This window comes from Pseudonaja textilis, chromosome 3 (genome assembly GCF_049901715.1).
Source record: "Pseudonaja textilis isolate UNSWEBS1 chromosome 3, rPseTex1.2, whole genome shotgun sequence".
Taxonomy (NCBI): Eukaryota; Metazoa; Chordata; class Lepidosauria; order Squamata; family Elapidae; genus Pseudonaja; species Pseudonaja textilis.
This window is the reverse complement of record NC_141992.1, coordinates 165,428,776-165,448,631: the sequence shown is the minus strand read 5'-3', so window position 1 is coordinate 165,448,631 and position 19,856 is coordinate 165,428,776. Positions and strand designations below refer to the sequence as shown.

The window sequence follows — 19,856 nt, the reverse complement described above, 5'->3', positions numbered from 1 at the left end:
AAAAGAAAAAGAAAAATAGCACATTCGCTAACGCAATATGCTGCCCGCTGGAAACAGGTGAGAACTCTCGTTTTCTCTAGCCCTCGATGAGGCAAAGACTCGCATTCCCAGCAGCCCTTGAGCTTGAGCCCGCCAGTAGCTCCTCCTCCTCGCCAACCTCTCCAGTATCCCGCCACCTTTCTCCTCTTACTGGCCGTTCCCCTTCCTCCCTCGCCCAAGCTCCCCCGTTTGGTCGCGTGCTTTCTGCAGCAGCCAATGGGGTGTCAGTCCGCGTGCGCAGATTCAAACGGTGGCTCCGGACAGAGGCTGGGCGCGAGATTCGGCGGCAGGGTCGAAAAGGGAAAGGGGAAAAAAAAACCAACAACAACAAAAACCCCGCGAGCTCGGCGGCGCCTCTGGAAAGCGTTCGAGGCGGAGGACCGAGCAGTGGCAGCCGGACCAGGGCTCCGCTCGCTTGGTCCCCGATCCTTTCGCCTGCCGTTTTTGGCTGGGTGTCGGGCCATGCCCCCGGTACGGGGAACGGGGCGGGGCCGGGGCTAAAAAAGCAGCGGCCCCCTTCCCCGGACCCCCCTCTGTCGGGCATCGCCCGGCGGCTTCGATTGAGCGAGCGCTTCTGGTCGGCGGGGTCATCCCCGTTCCTTTCTGCTTGCTTTATGGTGCACGCGAAGGATGGCGAAGAGGCCGCGCAGGTGAGTGGCCCTCCCGTACACTCTCCCGATCGCCGCCTTGGCATCCTCCATGCCCGGCGCTGCGTTTCCCACTTTTTCCGCCGCGGAACAGGCCGTGCCACCCTCCTTGGCGAGGGCTTCTGACCCATCCCCGCTTCTTCTCCCCACGGATCATGGAAGGTTTTCTGCTGCCGCTTCCACGTGCCCTGGCAGCTCCGACCCGTTCTCACTTGTGCCTCGGCCTGGATCTTTCTAGTGATGGTGGTTTAAGGTTTTGTTACGCTGCTTTTACACAGGGTGAAAAGATGGTCCTATTTCATCTATTGGATTATTTCCTCACTTGATGCCAAATCACATCTTTGTGCGGAAAAAGTATAAGTACCAAAAATATTCCTGCTATCCTGTCATGTCATTTCTTCCGTTTTTGCTTCTTGTTTCTCTCTTTGAATGTTTTTTTTTTTTGTACAATAAGTAAAAGTATGTGAGAGGGAAAGTCTGAAAGAGAATAATGTGTCCAGGGTATGATTTTGCTGAATTAGTTTTCTCCTATATATTATTTAAATATGGGAGTATGTAAGCAAAAATAATATTTAAGGATTGCAGAAGGGAACAATAAAGTATTGGCCTTCAGTCAAAACTTGCACATAAACCAAGAAAAGTATTGAAAACTTTTCATGTTTTTCTATTCATTTATTAGAAAAATAAATAGCTAATAGTTGTAATTTGTTTCAAACTAACATATTTGCAGGATAAATTTCTTGTTGTTTAATCAATTTCTCAGAGGATAGCATACAAAAACAGAACGAAAAATAACATTAAATGCAAAGGGGAAATAATAAATACGGAACAATCTAAAACTGTGGTAAAAATGATAAAGTTTAGCACTAAAAATACGTAGAGGAGTAAAAGATCCAAGGTACAGAACGTTTATTAGTAATAAAAAGATAGTAAAGCAAGAGAAGGCATTTTACTGAATTTTTGAAACAGCTGGCTACTAAGCAACAATGTATGATTCTTCAGCAAGTAAGGATATTTGGCTTGAAGCCTCTTATAATAAATAGATAATATAGAGATATTTCTTTACTGGTAGATTTTATTGGTTAATTCCAAGATTTTAAATTGAGCCTAAAGTGGAAACCAAAGTATATAACATTGGTATCATATCATTCTTTGGTCCAGTTCCAATCAGTATCTTAGGTAGATTTTTCAGTTTACCTTTTAAAGACATTCCTACCTACATTATGATTTGTCTTCTTTATATAGACTTCTCTTTTGTCAACTATGAATTGTGAATACAATTTTGTAAATTATATGAAATTGGCAGAACTTATTTCCAAATAAATAGAAGGCATAGAAGTAATGTGATGGGCTTTTGAAGATACGGGAAATTGATCCACTTTAATTATAGTTTATATAACTTTATTTAGTTATGACAGATGATAATGTCCAAACCCCTATTGTGCCAACTAGAAGCAATTAGAGAACTACCAAATCAAGAATTGAAATGGATTCAATTCAAGAATTGCCCTAAGAGGATTAAAAGAGTTGCAAATTGTAGATTCACCATATTTGGAGAGTCATGACTGCTGTCTCTGACTCAAAGGGGGAGAATCAACTGAAAAAATACTATAGCAGTATTGTAGACTGTGATCTATTTTCTTAAAATATTTTAAAATGAAAATATTAATGACTGAGAAATACTCCTTTAATATGATTTTTCCTGAACACAAATAAATATTGTAAAGGAATTGAGCAAAATGACTTTGAAAAAGGGGGTTTGTCTCTTTTCTATTTTATATGATAATACTTAATATCTTGCTTAAACCATTTGCAAAGAAGACTATGAAAAAATTGTAAATGAAACACCTAATTTGGTAAATATTAGTATAGTTCTCTAAGAAGCCAGTAGATGGCAGACTGTTCTCAAGGAAATAAAGGTGAAAACATTTGTTTTCTTTAATAGTTCTGAAAATGAATGCTGCTGTTTGTTTTCTAATGTGCAGTATTTGCATACAATTAACTTCCTTGAAGAAAAATATTTTTTCTTTTATATATTATTTTGACCTGGGAAAAATGCCACGTATAAACTAGTCTAGGCATTTGTACAAAGATACAGTGAGTGAAAAGTAATGCCTTCATTTCCAAAAAGTTAATTTAAATAAGGATATTTTAATAAATGAAACAGGAAAATAATTATTGAAATGAGCACTTTTGGTATTTGTATGCTCCACATAATCACCACTATTTGCTATATATTTCTGCCAATTATGGGTAAGCTTCTTAAGAACTCAAATTGAAAGATGTTTTTTCAATTTTGAAAAAAGTTGGAAGTTGCATGTTGCACCTACATTGGATTATGGTGGACAGATTAAGATGATGAGATGCAACTTCTAGATTGCCTTTTGGATGTCTTGTGACTTTTGAGGCCTAGGATTATCTTAAAGATACTCCTTAAGATTTCCTTAAACTTCTAAACTAATAATTATTTCAAGATTTTGAATATTGCAGTGTAGCACTATAATTTGATATTGGTGCTTAAGGAATTTCAATGGAATAATACCTTCTGTAATGCCCAAAACTGTAATACGTTTTTCTGCCAAAGCACACATTTTGAACTTTTTTCCACAATTAAGATTTGTGATAATACCCCATGAACTAATGCTTATTTTTTGGTTATAAGAATGGGCCTATGTTTTCTTTATTATCATGATGCTGTGAAGAAACTCTTCATTCTTGTAATATGATAATAATAATCAGAAAATTTCAGTTCTTGAGGTTTTCTGCAGTCAGCATATGAGGAACACTTATTCCAGAACTCTTCCAATTTTGAAGAATATCAATTATATGACCCAAATGTTGTTAACAGAAATTTTCTCTTGAGTGATTTGTCAATTATCCTTAATCAATTCATGAAACTTTCTCATGTGAAATTTGTTGGTTGTTCTGACTGGTTATGCATTTCATTCTTAATTGAACAATTTGGTTCTTGCTGGGGTACTATATTTAGAATTTGATGGCTCAACAGTGCACATTACTCATATCAATATAGCCATAATGTATTGAAAGATGAATTTTAATTGGAGGGACAAGTTTTTGACCTTCATTAGTCAAAAACCTAATAAAGGCATTTTGCTTAAATACACTAATGAGTACCTACTTCAGTTTTTCTTTTCACAAATTATAGCAACACAACTTTTTCTAACAGCAAGTTCCTGGCAAGTGAAGTGAAAGAACAAATGCTAAAAAATGTCAGAGCTTCATGTGCATCAGTATTGCCCTCTGTTTACAATTTATAATAATGGAAGCAAAATGATAAGAGTTGGAAGGGACCTTGCAGATCTTCCACTCCAACCCTTTATTCAAGCAAGAAACCCTATACCATTTCAGACAAACGATTGTCCGATCTGTTCTTCAAAATATCCAGTGTTGGAGCAGCCACAACTTCTGGACGCAACTCATTCCACTGATGAATTGTTCTCAGTGTCAGGAAATTTATCCTTCATTCAAGTTTGGTTCTCGTCTTGATTAGTTTTCATTCAACTCTCATGTATACTCATGAGGACTAAAAGACCTCCAGATCCCTTCCAGTTCTATTCTGATTGATTTATTGTATATTTGGTATTCTCAAAATAAGCTTTGTGACACTAGTTCATGGGTTTTATCACAAATCTAAACTTTGTTTGATTATGCCAGTATGAGAATTGTCTGTGTAATACATATGATATATTGTATACAGATACATTTGCTTTCAATTGGTGTCAAGCACACTTGGAAAACTGAGTTATTGTTGGAACTAAAGTCATCTTTCAGGGTATGCTTAAATTCTCTATTCTTTTTCCTGAAAGCACTAAAATTTGATCTTGACATAGATCAAGAATGTGAAATAGGGGAGGATGTAATTTGGGCATCCCATCAAAGAGAAAATAGTGTAAAAGTAAAAGACAGCTACTGTAAGAAATATTCTAATTGGGACATTCTTCCCAGATTGCCTTCTGTTTAAGAAATGTAGAGATATAAACATAGTATTCCTATACACCATTCACATTATGCCTACTATGATCTTGCATATTTTAAAAGTGCAAATATATTTTAATAAATATTTAATTAATATTTAAAGGATTGGTTTGGTTGCTTCTTAAACTTTCACTTAGACTTTAGCTGTTCAGTCAGTAATGGTGCATGAACAAATGCCTAAAGTTTGCGGTACCTTTTAGTCTAAAATGTTGACTATTAAGTCTTTAAAACATGTGAGACATAGGCATAAATTTACTGTCAATGTTAATTTAATAATAGCTTGCACTTTGCAGTGAGGAAGATGACGATGAACTTCATTATGCAGATCATGACTATGAAGTACCACAACAAAAAGGGGCAAAAAAGATATGTAACAGAGTAAAATGGACCCGTGATGAGGTGAGTTCAACTGTAACATGGCTTATCTTCCATACAGTTTTGGGTTCAGGGTTGAAAAATTATTGATGGAAATTTTTATCATTTATTACAGGATGAAAAACTTAAAAAACTAGTAGAACAGCATGGTACAAGTGACTGGACATTTATTTCTAGTCATTTACAAGTAAGTGGAAAGTTTTTCTTATTTAGTACCTATAACTATTCAGAAGTCTGAGCATCATTGTCTGAATAAACAATAAGCAGATAGAAAAAAAGATCTCTCTCTATACATCTATTAGAATTCCTAGTTTTATAGTAGAAATGCTATATAAATATTAGAATCCTATAACATCTTCAATCAGGTTGGCAAGCTACACAGAGAATAATTCTTTTTCATTTTTTTCAGAATCGTTCTGATTTTCAGTGTCAGCATCGATGGCAGAAGGTCCTAAATCCAGAACTTATTAAAGGCCCCTGGACTAAGGAAGAAGATCAGAGGGTATCGGATTTATATTTATATTGCTCCTAAGTACTAATTTTGTTTCAGGAAGGACAGTACTGTTATTCAGGTATCTATTGTCCTGTTTGCCATACGTAGTTCAATACAAAGTAGGATATAAATAAGTACATTATAAATGTTTGCATCCATATTCTTTGCTGCGTAAAATAGAGGTTCTTCTCTCTTTTGAGCTTAGGAGCTGTGCTTGGCCTTTAATTAGAATACATTAAAGGCAAAACCAACATTCCTTAAGTAGATTGCAAAATATTTCTTAAGTGAATTGCAAGTTGCAAGTTAAAAACAAAACAATAAAGTACAATAAATAGTAAGGCTATGGAATGTTTTAGGTTTAATTCCAAATAGATTTTTTAGGGGTACTCACTGTTGTAAAGGTAGTATATTATAGTATATTTTTACAACTGACCCATGTCTTTTCTCTGGATTGTATGAAGTTGTGGAAAGACGCTGTGGATTCCAGAAAGGATGCAGTGGCTTTAACAAGGTGTAGTCTGATGCTGTATATATGTCATTGCCTATCCTGAAATACATTTTGAGAAATAAGCCTGAAGTACTGCATAGCACTAGAAATTGCATAAAGAAGATACTATAAGACACAAATGCCACTAAATGTGCATAGAATGGGCAGTTATAAAGACATCTGGGAAAAGATTGGCCTGGGGCAAGCATGCCTTTATAGAGAAGACGTTCCTTCCTTCCAACTATCTGCCAGATTTTATGACATTGTAGGCACCTCGAGGACATACCTGAGATGCTGGAAGTAAAGGGTAGATACATATATAATATTCTATTTCCTTACATTAAACGTCTCATTTCACCAATATATATTTGGAAGGGAATGTTATAATTTAGCTTTGTAAGATTATTTCAAACTAAGTTCTGTATCCTACCCTTTAGATATTCTATTTTAATACTGCACTCCACCAGCTAGTTTCTAAATATGATATTAGGTCTGGTTTATACATAATGCTACATCATAATGTGAGGTCTGTGTGTGTGTTTGTGTGTGTGTGTGTGTGTGTACTTAGATCAGTCAACCTATTACAGAATAATGTGAGCTACCATGGCAAAATATGCTACAAAAAACCCCTGGCTTAGCATTATGTGGGATCTCATCCATTGTATTTTTACACTTCCCCTTAGCACCAGTGTCCTAAATGTAAGCCACTGGAAGTCAGAATGATTTTGTGGCTAAATAATTAAATAAATAGAATGAGATCCTTTGCTTCTTTTACATGGGTACTATTTTTTCTTAAAACAATGCTGGAGAAAATGTGCCATTCAATTTGTATTCCAGGTGATTGAACTTGTTCAGAAATATGGCCCCAAACGCTGGTCTTTGATTGCAAAGCACTTGAAAGGAAGGATAGGGAAACAATGTCGAGAGAGATGGCACAATCATCTTAATCCAGAGGTAAAGAAATCTTCATGGACGGAAGAGGAAGACAGAATCATCTATGAAGCTCATAAACGTTTAGGAAACCGATGGGCTGAAATTGCAAAACTGCTCCCTGGAAGGTCGGGTTTTTTTTTCTAATGTCTGTTTAAAATGATGCTATTATGTGGCCTTTTTTGCACAATATACTAATACATTTTCCATTAACCCAGTTAGAACTTCTAACTGTTCATTATGCTAAAAAAAACCAGCACAATTAACTGGATTAATTCTTCAATTTGGGAGTATAGAGCCTATTTTCTTCAGAAAGTCTCATGCTAGGAAAGTAGTGATAGGGCTTTATAATATTACTGCTAAGGCAGCAGTGCTTCAAATCTTAATTTATTCCAAAATGAAGAACTATCACTACTGTCCTGCTCTCTCCCAGCAAACCCCTTTTTTCCTAGTTTTCATCAGCCCAGATTTCAGTGATCCTGGGTAATCTTGCCCCATCCTCTCTCTCAGCATGGACACAGAGGACTTGAAAGGCTCAGAGAACACAGATACAGAGGAATGTTGAAAAGCTCACCAGACATTTTCAGGCCAATGCCCCCCCTCCTGCATGGGAAGCAAGATACATTTACTTTCTTTGCCCCTCAAATCAGAGCCTTTGATAACTGAAACAAATAGTAGTGAAGTAGACATCTTCAACTACTAAAAAAGACCTAAAGGCCATAAGGCAACTTAAAAAATGAGAAGGTTAGAGTTTGGGCATAATTCAGAAAACACGCCCGGCTTCTGGAATATACTTGTACAAATCTCTGTTAGAAGACTTCTATTGTGATGTTTCTTTCCACATTTTTGAGAAGGAATAATATAAAAGTGTTATAATATTTTAATACCTCTTTTAGAAACATTTAAACTGAAATTTTATTTTAGGAAATTCTGGAAAACTAATTTTGCATTTTAACATTTCTTGCTGCCTAATTTTCAATTCTATGCAATACATAATAAATAAAATGTTTACGTTATGGACATAGTACAACTTATTAAAAATGTTTTGTCTCACTCAAAAATGATTCATTTTTCCCCCACTGAAATTAGTGTAACTATAGAGAACTTGATTTAGGATTATATCCTATTATTTGTTTAGGACTGACAACTCAATAAAAAATCATTGGAACTCTACGATGCGAAGAAAAGTTGAACAAGAAGGATATTTACAAGATGGAATCAAGACAGAGCGCCCTTGTTTATCAAAACTTCCTCACAAAACTTGTGTATCTACAGATCATCTGCATGCCCAAAATCAATTTTATATACCAGTTCAAACACATGTAGGTTTCCAATTTTTTATAGCCATATTTTTTACTATAGGACAAGGGTGTCAAATTCACGGCATCACGGCGGCGTCACATGACGTATTGGGACTTTTCCCTCCTTCACTAAACTGGGCTTGGGCGTGGCCAGCATGTGATCCATCTGGACCACGGGCCGTGAGTTTGACCACCCTGCTATAGGAGAATGTGTGAGAACTTCATGCTGCAAATAATTTAAAATAATTTAGGTGAGATACTTGAAAGAATCCAGAAGTTTTAATACCTTCAGCATTGTTTTAACCTTTTCTTGTTGATTTATTTTTGATATATTTTTTAAGTTAAACTGCTTTTTCACTGTAAATATTTGTTCTTGAAAGTATTTGGTTTTCAATTTTTTTCTTCTTAATATTCTTATTTTGTCTCAAAGTAGTAATTCTTTGAAATGTTCAAATTATTTTTTTCTAAAATTAAATGTTTAAGTTATTCTGTAGAAATAATTGTGCAGAGATAATTGATTATATTTGTGTAAATAACTATTGATTTGTTAGATACCAGGTTACCAGTATGTTTCAACTGAAAGCAGCTGTTTAGATGTTGCAGCTCCTTCAAACTTTATTCAGGTAATTGTTGGGTAACTATATTCACATTTTACTCTTTCTCTGACATGATGACAGCACAAAAATATTTCTGTTTAATTGTTATATGAAAAAATATTCTTAATAGGGACCTTATTTTCAGGAATACAATGAACCTCAGTTATTTTGAAAGGATTGACATATTATTGTGTCCAATAATTTGAACACTTTCCATTAAGGAAATGGAACTATTTTGATAAAAAAGCATATGTTAATGCAGCTGAATTATTTTAGATAATTATTTTATCTTGGATAGCAGATAAAACCCATGTGTATAAATCTGGGAGTATTTTTTAAGTAGTATCAAATATATTGGTCTACTGTATGAAATTTCCATTACTTGCCTCTCCAGAATTTCAGCTTATTTTGTTTTTTAATGTATCAGTTTGGTTGGATGGAAATTGGTAATACCTTGCAAAAGAATAATGTATTTAAAAATTGGAGGAATATTTTTTGTCACTGAGCAATTATGAAATAAAAATAATTATGATCATCTTATACATCTATATCAACACCAGTCTACAGAACTGATGTGTATTTTAAAATATTGCCAAATTCTGTTTACTTTTTTTATTGTTATTCTGCAAGTTAGCCTATAGCCTAATATATAAATATGTCTGTGCCAGGCTGATCTAAATCAGACTGATAAAAAGTGACAATAAATAAAAGGATAATATTTCCCCGCTATTTGATAATAATCAGGTCCAGTTTCAAATACTGTGCCAGTTGAGGTTTGATAATGTTCAGGGCAATTTCATCATTGTGATAATAGGCTTCCATCAACAATGGCAAGGAAGCTTCCTGTATATAAACAGGAAGCAAACACCACTCTCTTCTACCTTTGATGATATTACCTAGTCAGGGATGAAATGTCTGCAGCAAACAACCAAGCTCAGAGCACCACGGACTCTACTATAACTCTGTCAGGATTTCAACTTTGCTCTGAAATTATTCTGAAGTATATTGTTGGAAATTAGACACCTAGGTTTATTTTAAGCACATGTTATCAGCTGCATTTCTACTATTTACTTACGCCTGATAATTTTAATTTTAACCAAAGTCCTGTTATCATTTCATTCTAATGCCCCTTATAAATTATCTCCTAGTGATGTGCCCTAAATGTAATTCTATCTCTTTGTGTGTCCCCTCCCCTCAATGTCCATTCTAGCAGCCATTTGATGATGATCCTGACAAAGAGAAAAAAATTAAAGAACTTGAATTGCTACTTATGTCAGCTGAAAATGAAATCAGGAGAAAGAGAGTGTCCTCAGTAAGAGCTGCTTGCATAAATGTAACATTTTTGTTACATAATTTTGGCAATTAAGTCTTTTTACATCTTTAAAATTAATTAATGAACAAATATACTGTAATGGCATTTGAACTATAGTTGAAGAAATCATGTTTCACTTCTCAACAGATGGGCAGCTGAGAAAGTTTGGATGGCATAGAATATTCCTTATATTTTTCTTGTGACTTTTAGGATTACATACTACTTTCTGTGCTTTTTGTATCTCCTTTGATGACTCAGGGAAAGTTAAACATATGTGTGTGTGTGTGTGTGTTTTCTTAAGTTTTTGCAGGTACTTACATGTATGGCATTCAGCTTTGTTCGGGTATTTTCCCACGTCATTGTAGCTGTGCTTTTAAAGTTGTAGCAGCGTTTGCAGAATCTCATCTGCCATCATCAGGCTTCTGTATTGTTCTGTATTCTCAATACAGAAGCCTGATGATGGCAGATGAGATTCTGCCAAAACGTGCTACAACTTTAAAAGCACAACTACAATGACGTGGAAAATACCCGAACAAAGCTGAATAATATGTGTGTGTGTGTGATGGTATTCAGCTTTGAAAACACACACACACACACACAATGTGTGTGTGTGTGTGTGTGTGTTTTTCAAGTTTTTGGTACTTATGTATGGCATGCTTTGTTCGGTATTTTCACGTCATTGAGTTGTGCTTTAAAGTTGACACCACAGAACCATCTGCCATCATCAGGCTTCTACATAGTATACACTATATAGAAGCCTGATGACAGATGAGATTCACACACACAACTTTAAAAGCACAACACGGAAAATCTAACAAAGCTGAATGCCCCATATATATACACACACACACACATATATACACACACACACATATATACACACATACATATACAGAGAGAGAGAGAGAAGCATGAGGATCACTGCATAATTTGTGGCTAGAGGATTATAGCATGCTTTCTCTTATCATTTGGCAAAATTATTAAGCCAGCTTTTCTTCTCTAGGCAGGAGCAAGCAATATTTTTGATGGCTAGCAGCCATCAAAAAAGTCAAGTTAAGGGCATAGCAGGTGGGGAGAAGTACTCCATGATGTCATGCAAGTGGATGTTGCCCTGCCTAGGAGACTTCTTTTTGGTGCTTTTGATAATTAATTTTTATTTATTTTTGGTTTAAAGGAATGAATATATACCCTAAAAATAGTGAAATGAAACACCTCTAGTTTCTGACAGTTTACCACAGAAATTTAGCAGTATGATTTCTAGGACCACAATAAAGATTGTTGGCAGGTTAAAATTAGACACATTTAAGAATATGTCACTTGGTTATATCAGCAGCATAACCCTTTGTAATTTTCTTTTGTGGAGGGGGGAATAAGCCACTTTATTAAATGGGCTTACTTTCAGGTAAATGTATTACAGACTAATTAAAATTATATTACATTGATTTTCTGGCCCATTTTATATCACAACTTCCATAATTGCCAGTGAACTTAATTAATCATACATCTATAGGGAGTTTGAATGACTTCATGCTTAATTTTCAATAAAACAGCAACATTTTTTGTGTTCTTAGCAAGCCAGAAACTTTTCGAATTGGTCTGGAAACTTCATCATGGAAGATAACATGGCAAATACTTTAAATAGCCTTGGGGAGCAAACAAATGACTTTTATGATATAGATGATACACAAGCTTCAATAAATCAGCAAACCTCACCTAGCAAATACTTGGCTGTGGAAGCAAATGCAGTGCTTTCATCTCTACAGACCATACCTGAATTTGCAGAGACACTGGAACTCATTGAGTCTGTAAGTCTTGATAAAATTAATGTAATAAATCAGAAAAATATAAATTTTAATACTTTACTAAGATTATTAGTAGTAATAATTTTGTTCAATAAAACTGAGATATTGCTATTTATTAATTTTTGTGAGAGAAATAATGGATAGTGAACATCTGAATTGTTGGGATTATCTGAGAAAGTACAGCTAGTCCTTGTTTAATAAACCCAATTAAGGCTGGAGTCTTGGTCAAGTGAAGCAGTCATGAAGCAAGATGTCGTGACTGCTTTGGTTAGAGACTATAATCTCGACATTCCCAGTTCCAGTTGTTAAGCAAACTTATAGGTCTGAAGTAGATGGAGTGTCCGGTAAGGAACATGGGTTGCCTTGGTGAGGGGAAGAGTGGGAGGCCTAGTGCAGGGCATGCTCAAACATTTCTGCTTAGGAGCTAAAAATGCTCCCTGCCAAAATCCAAGCAGGATTTCCAGCCCCCAATTAGGAAGAGTTATGCAGCCTTTGCTGGACCACTCCCTCACCTCCCTAAGACATCCTGTTCTCCTTGCCTCACTGTGCTGCATCTTTGGGCTGTAAATGTCAAGAACTGAGGAAATGAGGAAATTCAGGCAGTTCAAATGAGTATAAAGATTTATTGTAAGCTTAAGCGTTCTCGAAGAATCTGAACTACTAATGGTCAAGTGGAATTAGCGTGAGTTAAGAAAAGAATTCAAGGTGGGCTGGACTTATATCTGTTGTGGGCATACAGGGACTCATGACTGATGATGAGTTTGACCCTCCCTATTCTATAATAAATCTCTATTGCCAAAATTTTGCTTGGATTTTGGAATGCTTTTTTTAGTCAGTCTCCAGAAATGAGAGAGAATCTTCTAGTTTATGGAGACTGGCTTACAAACGCACCGTGCTGCAAATGTTCCATGCCAAAATTCTGCTTGGATTTCAGGATGGAGTTTTTCAGCCAGACTCCAGAAACCAGAGGGTGTCCTTTTGGCAGGCAGCAGCACCTTTCCTGCTAGCTTCCCCATTGACCTTCTGAAGAAGCCAGCAGGAAAGGTTGCAAATGGTGATTACAGGATCACAGGGTGCTTGGCAATAAATCATAAGTATGAATGCGTTGCCAAGTTTCTAGATCACAATTACGTGATTATGAGGACACACCTGGAACTTTGAGTATGGGTCATGTGTCCCTTCAGAGCCATTTTAATTTGGAATAGTCACTGAACGAATGACTGAACAAAGCAAGTACTATCTGTAATGATAAAATGATTATATTTTTAGATTATAAAAATGGATTAAAAGTATGTTAGAACTTAAGTTAAGATCTGTATTTATACATTAAAATGATAAATATATAGCTGAATCACAGTTCAACTGGAGATAAATAGCTCCTATTTTAAAGAGATGTAAGTATATATTTTTTCTGTTCTGTTGATGGATATTGGAGGATCCTGTAGCATGGAGTGATGTCACCAGCTTTGACCTTTCTGATGCGGCTCCTTCACCTGTCAATCAAGCTCCAGTAAAATTAATGCGTATTCAGCATAATGATGGGGCCATGGAGTGCCAGTTTAATGTAAGTGTTGTACTTGATGGCAAAAAAATACGTGATGAAGAAGAATCAAGATCTCCAAATACAGCCAAATTCAGTACTCCTACAATTTTACGCAAAAAGAAGAAAATCAGGACTGGACAATCACCAGCCTATGAACAGAATGATGGGCTCAATAGCAACAATACTATGCTAAAACAAACACCAGTGAAAACACTACCTTTTTCCCCTTCTCAGGTAAATAAATGTAGTGATTACAACTCTAGTGATGCTTAAAGAATACAATGTCATGACAAGTAGATCATATTAATGTGTGTTTTTTTGCAAAGTCTCATGTACCTATTTAGCTACGGAACAACATTTTAAATTATAAGATGGGGAATAATTATCTTGCTATAGAGCTGTTCGTAAGTACTGCAGACATTAAACAGTTGGGAGTTAAATTGTATATTTTATATTCTTGATTTATATACAGTTCTTCAATACATGTTCTGGAAATGAGCAGTTTAATGTTGAAAATACTCCATTTACATCAACTCCAATTTGCAGCCAAAAAGTTCTTATTACAACTCCCCTACATAATAAAGATGTAACACCCAAAGATCAAAAGGAAAATGCTGGGTAGGTACATAATTTAATATGAATTAGGAATTAAATATGCTTTTTGAAATAAAGGGAAATAAAAAGGGAAGTAAATCTTAAGTGAACTAAAAATGACTGCAAAATGTAAAAGATTAAAAGATTCTGCATAAAGCTTTTTTATTCAGAACAATTTATTTTGATTATCATAAAATTGTTGATACATCTTTGGGATTTTGTATAGTTTTAGGACACCTACTATTAGAAGATCACTACTGGGCACAACACCAAGAACTCCAACTCCATTTAAGAATGCTTTAGCTGCTCAAGAAAAGAAATATGGTCCTCTGAAAATTGTGGTGTGTACCATTTTGATTCATATCCCTTATGTAATGTTACCAACCTAAATTTAGGATTAAAAATTGATGGTTGAGCAATGCTACATAATTTACATTTGGAAAAGGTCAAACATGTTATAATATCTAAACTGTTATGTTACTATATTTCTATAAGTTCTGTAAATCAAAAACTTTATTTAAACTCCTTGTGTATTGGACAAAATATAAAACTAGTTAATTTTATCAACCTTGATTCAGTGAATTTTGGCTATAAGAGAGAAAATCGGAATTTCAAGATGTAACATACTCAATCCAAGCAATGTATATCTTGAATACATTTTGTGTCTTTTATATATTTTACATAATAAATTAAACTTGTTTGCTGCCCATCTCACTTCAAAGTGACTCTGAGCAGCTTACAACAATGGATTTCAGTAATAAAAAATTATGAACTTGCTATTTTCTGTTATTTTAATCATTTAATTTCAGTCACAGCCTCTTGCCTTTTTGGAAGAAGATATTCGAGAGGTTTTAAAAGAGGAAACCGGAACAGATATATTCTTCAGGGAAGAGGAAGAGTCTGTCCATAAAGGATGCAAACTAGAGGTAAATTATACTGCATATAGCCCTAGAATTTCAGGAACAATGGAAATAATTTTAATTGCTTCTTTTTCTGTAAAATATTGATCATAGAACACTTCCGTAAAGAAAGTCAGGAAATCATTGGTCCTGGATCCTTGGGAAAAAGAAGACCTTGGTGACCCTTTCTTTGCAGAAGATAATGTTTCAGATATGCAGGTCAGTACCATAATATCAGAAATTCAAATATTTCATAATAAATAGAAACAGATTAGAATATGCTATAGCATCAAGAACTTTAACCAATGTTTTTCCTGTCAACAATTACTGCAAGAAAACATTTTAGTATTTAAAAGAACTGATACTAAAAACTATAATGATCAGTAATTGTAAGAATAAGCAGTGGCCTAACTGTTTTCATTTCAGCAAGTGTAAAGTTGGTAGTCTTTGCTTAAAAATGGAAATTGGGATTGGCAATTACATTGCTAAGCAATGCGATCATAAAGTATGACTTCATTATTAAGCACTTATATACTTTAAAGAAAAAACGTATAATTCTTTTTTTTTTAAAGCATGACTTTTTGTGATGGCACTGACTTACAATGGCAGTTGCAGCAGTTCCAGTTGCCATTATTGGATGAATCCTACACAGTCGCAGCGTTCCATAGTCATATTTGTAACTTCGTGCAGCCTTCCCCATTGAATTTGCTTGTTGGAAGATGGCAATACAGTTTGCAAATGACAATCACTTGCAAAATTTCAGAACACTTGATGGTTATAATTGCAAACTGATTGCCAACTGCCCAAACCACAATCATGTGACTATGAGAACGTTGCAATAGCTGCAGGAATAGTTGTAAAGACTCCTTATTTGGTGCCATCATAATTTTGAATGGTTGCTGAATGAGTGGTTACTGAACAAATACTACCTGTAGCTAGTTTTATATTTATATTCTAGTCTACTTTGCTCTAAGAAAGGGGATACAATGGAATAGGAATGTTTAGAATAGAATGGAATAGAATAGAATAGAATGGAATGGAATGGAATGCTTTGCTTGTCTAAGTGTGAATAGATAAAGAAGAAATTTGTCTCCAGTGCAGTTCTCAGTTTCTGTTTCAGGTTAATGATGCTAGAATCGTTTCAGTGAGAATTTTAAATATTTTAAGTTTGAATTCTTGGAGTTAAATGAAGCTTCTTGATTAATAAAAGCCTATTTTTAATATTTTGTGCTAGTTTTTAAAAAATGATAAATGCTTGTAAAGCTTTGCCTCAGAATTTCAATGTACAAGCCTGCAGGCTTGTTAAGCTGCTTTAACTATATAAACTTGTAATTCTTCAGCAAGATACTAGTTGTACTAAACTTTTTTTTTTTGCAATATAGTCAGAGAATATCTATACTACATCACTTCTAATGATACCGTTATTGGAAATACATGACAATAGAGACAACACAACTCCAGAGAAACAAGATTCCAATTCAACAAAACTGAATGTAGCATGGAAAAAAAAGCTGAATACATACACTTCAAAAAATATTAAAGGAGAAAAACCTCTTCAGGTCAGTATTTAAGAAGTCTCAATATTTAACTCTATTTACTTTGTCTTGGAAAAATAATTTTATAGATTATAATATTTCTATTATTTATTAATGTATTAAAAAATCAAGGGTTCTGGTATTAAAATATCCTGTGTTTGCAAAATGCTTGCTCCTTCAGATTCAGGACTCAAAATTAAGAGAAATATACGTTAAGTTAAAAATTGCTATTGCAGTAAAATGTCTTTACCAAAGCCTTAGGACACAGTTGCTGAGTGTTCAGTTGCATAATTAATTTAATGCATTCCATAATTTTGTACACACACAATACGTACTACATCCCCACTGTCTTCCAATTTTTGAGTAAATTAGATAATGAAGATTGAATAAATTGTGGAAAACATACTGAGATCTTCTTAATAGCAATGCCTGAACATACATGCCCGTGTAGCTTCATTGGGAGGGTTAACTGGTTCTAACCATGAGTTTTACGCCTTCAATATCCTGGTGTTCAAAGTGCTTTACATAATTTTACATGTTTATTTAGGCTAGTCAGGAGACCAGTACTGTTTTCCTATATCTAGTTCTTAGAATGGGACTAAGGATGGCAGTCTTTTGAGTCATTAAGTGGAATTGAGAAATGTTGAGTTCTTGCTTTTTTATTTTAATGTTTGGTTATTTTTAGCCCTTGGCTTTAAGGCATTTAATTGATTAGATTCTGAATGTAATTATTAACTGGACTATGTATAAACAGGCGAATTGTGAATGGGAAGCTGTTGTTTATGGGAAGACAGAAGATCAACTTATTATGACTGAGCAAGCAAGAAGGTACCTGAGCACCTACCCAGCTTCTGGCAGCACTTCAAGGGCTCTCATCTTATGATTGTCTTAAGAACATATCGATCTACCTTTCCCACCCTTTTTATTACAGACTTTAAGCTGAAATATGTTTGCAGTACTTATTTGAAGCTGCCTTCTAAGGGGATTGTAATACCCTTTTTTTGAAAAATACAAGGGATGCAAATATCACACCCATCCTTTTTTTAAAGCAATTTTTAAATGGTCTTTTGAAAGACCACTAAATTGAATGGTAAAAGAAATAACTACATATTTTTTCTACCAGTCGGTTTTCTAAATTATTCTTTAGTAAATACATCTAATTTTCTTCTAAAACTTTTACTATAGATTAGACTTAGAGGTGTTTAGTAATCTATGAAAGAAAAATGTACAGTACTTTTTGAGAATGCTTTTGCTAATGTAGCAATTTTGAATATGAAGAAAGGGGCTAAAGGAAGAATAGACAGTTGCACTACTTGTACAAGGTATGCTGCACAGAATTAACCACAGTGTTATATGTATTTATTTGAGAATGGTACTTCTAGTACGAGAAGACAAAGATATGAATTTAATTTTTATTAGGATAAAGTGTCAGTATTCATTAATCTCAAACTGAGACCTTTGTTGAATGTATTGTACAGCATGTGGGAGCAGAATAGTGTTTGTAAATTGTGAGACAGTTTGTGTATAATTTAGTTTCATTTTAAAGCTTGAGGCTGCAATTTCATCTAGTACCCACATATTTCCTGTTTTGCAAAGCAACATAAACTTGCTCTTGGCTGCAATAGAGAAAGGAGCAATAGTAATTTACCACCCTTTGTTCAGAAATTATATAGATGTACATTTTGCCTCCTGCTTTTCTTTAGTGTAGCCTTAGCCCCAAGTAATATATCAGTTCAGTTCTATCTGGTTCATTTGGAGATGAATTGTATTTCCCTTTTGCATTCCAGTCATCCATATACCATTATACTTTGCTTTTTTACTGCCAGTCTTTACTAGGTTTCTTGATTCACAAATCTGATGCTGCCTCCTATATCCTTTGGCTTTTAAGGCTTTGGGATTCCATTCATTTTGATGGATCTTTGCAAAATATACCAAAGGCAGTAAGATATATATATATATGTGGTTTTGGAAGATCGGGACAAAAGAAATGGATCAACCTTGGCTGAATGCCACTAAGAAAGGGAAAAAAAAGTTCTCTTTATGCCATTTTTAAGATAGGAAGAGAAGGGTTGCTTTCTTTAATGGCTTATTCTCAGTTTATGAGAGAGTGTTGCTATTCCATAAATATTGAGGCAAACATTAGGGAATATACAAACAAGCTTCTAGTGGCTCTTGATTCTACAATTACCATTAGGCAGTAGGAAAGAAGAAAAGCCACCATGATAACAATTTGGAAAGTTGGTAGAATGTTCATGGCTGAAGTTAATATCTCAAAACTTGGGAAGGAGCTTCAAGTCACCTGGTTGTTTATAGTATGCTCTATTTTGCTCCTTGTCCATGGCAGTTCACATAAAGATGATGGAACAAGTTGTGATACAGGAATTAGCTGATGTAACGATGATATTTTTTAAACATGAGTCCAAAACAAGTCTCAAAGAGAACTTGTTCTGGACTTAGGCTGTTCTTTCAGGGTAGCATAGATTTCGTTGTGAAAAAGAAAGGAGAGAGGATGAGCACTTTCACTGAAGTATTGTAATGGAGGAATATATCTGTGACAGGATGTTTGAATTGATAAGGCTGCTCTGCTAATATCAACACCTGAAATGGTATGTGGTCACAAACAAATTTCAGCCTCTTTGTATATATGTGTATGTACACACAAACACATACAGTGTCTTCAGAGCTTGTAATAAAATAGCTCTAGTTGACATAAGAAGAAGAGTTAACTTGGTGCATTACAGCAATATTACAATCTGTGAAGTACATTAATTTGCATTTCATCTATTTAAAGATTGCACTATTCCCTTTTCAATCATGTAGTTTACATAGTCATTTTAAAATCCGCCTGACTTTAATTTTACATATTCTATAAATTGAACATTAAAGGGACAACCTTTATGAAGAAACACAATGTGGTAAGACACAATTTGGCTTATTGTGGCTTTAATGAAGGCGTGAATCCCATTGCATTTTATTACAAATGTGACAGGAAAAAAACCTGGTTCACTTAGTTACTTTTCTTGAAACAAGCAGCCATGGGCCCTGTTACATTTGGGTCTGTTTTGATATGGGGAGAACTTAACTGACTTATAGGTGGGTAACTACTGTAGCTGTCTCTATGATCATGCTTGATGAATTACTGCCATAGTTATGGCACATGCTGTTGGTCTATTTCTATAGTAGCTTAGCTCACTTCAACATTTACCCATACCTAGACATATACAAAGCTAAAGGGGAAGTGTCCATGACTGCTAGTTCTGAAATTTAGAATTGCCTTTAAAATAATTCATAGCTGCTCTTGAGAGCT

General features: G+C 34.9%; 1 protein-coding gene across 2 annotated transcripts; it reads left to right on the top strand.

Moving 5' to 3' along the window:
• Positions 1–229: 229 nt before the first annotated feature.
• MYBL1 (MYB proto-oncogene like 1) lies at positions 230–19,258 on the top strand. 2 transcript variants are annotated; one of them, XM_087931322.1, is made up of 16 exons: positions 230–689; positions 4,976–5,081; positions 5,173–5,244; positions 5,467–5,559; positions 6,875–7,095; positions 8,106–8,289; positions 8,820–8,891; positions 10,078–10,176; positions 11,748–11,981; positions 13,414–13,755; positions 13,994–14,139; positions 14,342–14,456; positions 14,925–15,041; positions 15,129–15,233; positions 16,397–16,573; positions 17,304–19,258. In XM_087931322.1, exons 1-16 carry the CDS (start codon positions 670–672, stop codon positions 17,430–17,432), a joined length of 2,232 nt encoding a protein of 743 aa, XP_087787448.1. In that variant the 5' UTR covers positions 230–669; the 3' UTR covers positions 17,433–19,258. The 2 variants fall into 2 exon arrangements, with proteins under 2 accessions (XP_087787448.1, XP_026561898.1); XM_026706113.2 differs by having other exon boundaries at positions 280–689; positions 10,075–10,176.
• Positions 19,259–19,856: the final 598 nt, after the last annotated feature.